General features: G+C 46.7%; 1 protein-coding gene across 1 annotated transcript in view; it reads right to left on the bottom strand.

The window, feature by feature from the left end:
• Positions 1–4,239, bottom strand: part of CCNJL (cyclin J like) — a 49,632-nt gene that overhangs the window by 21,639 nt on the left and 23,754 nt on the right. The window contains exon 3 of the mRNA XM_011356715.2: positions 1,108–1,321. Coding sequence (XP_011355017.1) covers positions 1,108–1,321 — 214 coding nt within the window. The remainder of the gene's footprint in view (positions 1–1,107; positions 1,322–4,239) is intronic.

Here is a 4,239-nt window from a genome sequence, read left to right as displayed (position 1 = left end):
CTCCTTGGACAAGTGCTGGAGCCTAGCTCTAAAGGAACCCCTCACTCCGTTCATCTCATTTATCCCACAAATATTGTTCTGAGGTCCTACGATGCGCCAGGCTCCTTCCTCGCACTGAAATTCACCGTTCGGTGGGGGAGGTCGGTGTTAACGGAAAGTACACGATGCCACGGGACTAGCTATCAGGGAGACTTTACGTGCTGAGGGCAGTGGGGGAAGGCTTTTATGGGGTGCCAGCCTGAGTAACACTGAACCAGGACCACACACGCAAGGGAAGGGAACGGGAAGCTCCCCAGAGGGAGGAAATAGCATGAGCAAAGTTCTGTGACCAGACCGGGCGTGGCTAGAACCCAGGAAGTGAAGGGGAGAAGGGCCCAAGGTGAGAGAGGCAGGACCTGGACTGCGGGCCTTTATCCTAAGAATGCTGGTAAACTGGAGGGTGATTTTAAGTGGCATGGTGGCATGGCAGAACTGCGTTTTAAGGAGAGGACCCGAGCAGCAGCACGTTCATGGAGTAATCCCTACCAAGGCAGACAGACGGTCAAAGCTACATGCTGTGTTTTTAGTGAGGCCTCCTTGGAAGACACGACCCCCAAGAGGGCTGGACCCAGGCCTGCTGACTACGTAATACGCCCTGCTGGGGCCCTGGGCAGGCAGTCACATTTCCAAATACCTCTCAGAGCAGTGGTTTCTAGGGTTCCCCTCTCAGCACATTCAGAGGCCCCATACCAGGAAGCAGGTGATATTGGGTTAAGAGCACAGGTTCTGACACTGTGCAGTTCTGGGCTCAAATCTTGCCTGCTGTATACTAGCTGGGTGACTCAGGGCCAGTTTCTTAACCTCTCTGTGCCTTGGTAAAATGGGGCACTAAAAGTATGTGTCACCTAGGGTCACTGTGTGGATTCACTAAGATCAAGATGCTAAAATCCTTACCAGTTAGCCTGGTACATTGGAGATGCTAAAGAAAATGTTGACTATTATTATTAGTAATAATAGTTTGCACTCAGGGATAACCACAGAAGACACGGAAACGTGCGATGATTTGGGAGCACCTAGGCTCACTGGGGAGGAGAAGGCAGCTCAGAGGAGGGAGCTGTTGGCACGTACTTGCGAGCAGGAGGCAGGAGACCGCCACGGCGTACAGCTGCTTGGAGGTGATGATGTTATAGCGATCCAAGAAGTGGTCCAGCAGGTAGACAGCCAGGTGCCGGGCCGCAGGGCAGAGCTGGCAGTGGCTGCTCAGCAGGGTCAAGATGTCCACAAAGAATCGGCGGCTCTTCAGGAGCGGGGAGTGGGCTCGGAAGGCGGGCAGCTTCAATTCCTGGAACAGGAAGGGAAGAAGGGGAGTCAGGGCTGCCTCCTGAGAGCTCTAGATGCCCCAGAAAAGGAAGAGGAAGAAGCCCTCATGCTGGCTGGTTGAGGGCACCAATTCCCTCCATACCCTTTCACTCCCCTTCAAGACTCAGGACGGCAGCCCCTCTATTCCAGATACTCCTGGACTGTCTCCCATCCAGCCTCACTGAGCGCAAGCTTGTAAAGTGTCACCTGCACGATGACAGAGGTGGGTGAAGGAGACAACCGGCTCCTTTCCTGGGAAAAGGCTGACTGATGGAGGTACACAAGGGGAACAGAATGTAAGAGACGTACATCCAAATTCTGGTCCTACTACTCAACCGAGCTGTGCCACCCTAGTCACTCGACTTCACCTTTGTCTCCCCCTCAGCAGATAAATGAAAAGCGAACGTAAAGCACCTAGTGCACAGCAAGCTCTCAGGGCCCACGGATTAGTGCTCTCTGTGGATGGGATTATGAGAGGCAATTAAAAAAAAAATTCAATGTAAAAAAAGTTGTTAAAATAGTACAAAGAACTCCCAAATGCCCTTCGCCCAGATGTTGACATTTTACCTTTCGTCTCTCTGCACGCACGTATACTTTTTTCTAAAAGTTCCAGGTATCACATGTCCCCCCGGGGGGCAACTTTCACTTCGTAATTTACACACGTCCATGGTATCTGAACTTATTTGTAGAACATGAGAAAAACCAACAAGAGAAATGTCGAACCAACCAAGATTATGATGACAGGGTAAATTTCCTTATATGTCTACTGTATTTTTAATTTAACCAAAGCAGATCAGACAGGATTCGTTTAGGATCGCTTTAGCGCCATTTTGTCAAATAAACTAAAGAGCAGCAAAACTAAGGAGAAACAGTGAAGAAGCTGGCAGAAAAGGAGCTGTGAGAGCTCACGGACGGCAGGTTCGCTGGAGGATGAGATGAACACAAACTGGGGCCCTTCGTCTCTCTGCACACGCCACTCCCGTCACCCTGGGGCTTCACCGAAGCAGCGGCAGCTCTGGGACGAGGAGATATCTGTTCGTTCATTCATTCATTCATTCATTCATTCATTCATAGTAATTCATTCGTTTCACTCAATAAGTATCGAGTACTTTCTACACATCGGGCGTTCATTATTCTAGGTACTGGAGATACGATCTGGTACAAGATACACAGAGACCCCAATGTAAGGTTACGAAACTCTTAGAAGAAAACAGGAGCGAATCTTTATGACTTTGGATTAGGCAATGGTTTCTTTGCTATGACACCTAAAGCAGAAGCAACAAAAGAAAAAAAGTAGCTGAGTTGGTCTTCAAAATTAAAATCTTTCATGCTTCAAAGACACCATTAAGAAAGTGAAAAGATAACCCACAGAATGGGAGAAAATGTTTGGAAATCATGTATCAATAAGAGACTGTATTCAGAACACATAAAAAACTCTTACGATTGAAGAATAAAAAAGTAAACGATCTCATTTAAAAGTGGGCAAAGGCCTGAATAAATAGACATTTCTCCGAAGAAGATGCAGAAATGGCCAATAAGCACATGAAAAGATGCTCAACGTTACTAGGTTACTAGTCGTTAGGGAAATGCAAATCAAAACCACAATGAGGTATCTCACACCCACGAGGAAGGCTAGTATAAAAACAAAAACAAAATAAACGTGTTGGTGAGGGTGTGGACAAATTGGAACCATCACACACTGCTAGTGGGAAAGTAAAATAGTGCAGGCACTGTGGAAAACCATGTTAGTTCCTCAGAATGTGAAACGCAGAACCACATGACCCAGCAATTCCAATCCTCGGTATATACCCAAGGGAAATGAAAACATATGGCCACAAGCAAATGTGAATACGAGTAATCACAGCAGCATTTTCGTAACACCACCAAAATGGAAAAACTCAAATACCCATCAAATGATGAATGGAAAAACAAAATGCAGTACACCTATCCACACAGTGGAATAGGAGTGGGCCATAAAAAGGAATGAAGTACTGATACATGTTACAACATGGATGAACCTTGAAAACATGATGCTAAGTAAAAAAAAAAAAAAGCCAGTCGTGAAAGGCCATACATTGTATGATTCTATTTATACGAAATGTCCCATACAGGCAAATGCACACAAACAGAAAGGAGACTAGTGGTTCCTGAGGACTAAGGGAAGAGGTTAATGGGGGTGACTGCTAATGGATATGGGGTTTCCTTTTGGGATCACGAAAATATTCTGAAATTAGATAGCTGCACAGCTCTGTGAATACACTAAACACCACTGAACTGTGTACTTTAAGAGAGTGGATTTTATGGTGAGTTATAGCTCAATAAAGCTGTTGTTAAAAAAAATCAGACAGACACATCACCTACTCACATGGAGCTCATGGCCCAGAGGGAGAGACGGTGATCAAATAATAAGACAAACACAGAATTCCAAACTGATCGACACCAGGAAGGAAGGCTACGGGCACAGTGAGAGGCCCCCGTCTTCTCTGAGGGCAGGGAGGTCTGCCCTGGGGAAGTGAAGCTGGCGAGATTTCATGCTGGGAGCTCTTCTCCTCTGGCTGGTTCCCCCAGAGAGCCTGAGGCCAGAACACAGATCTTGGGAGTCCCAGAGCTTCCTTCAGAGAAGGCACCCAAAGCCTAAATAAATCAGTTCCTCTCCCTTACGTTTACCCGTGAAGAAACTGAGTGAAAAAGTCCTGTAACCCCAGGGCTTTACTTAACAAGCAAAAGATCTGAGACCAGAAGCCTTTTAGCGTATCCTTCTCTGCAACCTTTTAGTTTTCAATCGTGGAGAAGAGCTTTTACCCCCAGTTTATCTTTTGGAAGGAAAAGACCTGACTGCTTTGTGTGTGTTCTTCATCTTCATCACTTGAGAAATTCATGCGGCCACGTGGGACTTCGAAC

This window comes from Pteropus vampyrus, unplaced genomic scaffold, assembly GCF_000151845.1.
Source record: "Pteropus vampyrus isolate Shadow unplaced genomic scaffold, Pvam_2.0 Scaffold30, whole genome shotgun sequence".
Lineage (NCBI taxonomy): Eukaryota > Metazoa > Chordata > Mammalia > Chiroptera > Pteropodidae > Pteropus > Pteropus vampyrus.
Note: the sequence above shows the minus strand (reverse complement) of the source record. Positions and strands in the feature narration are given on the sequence as shown.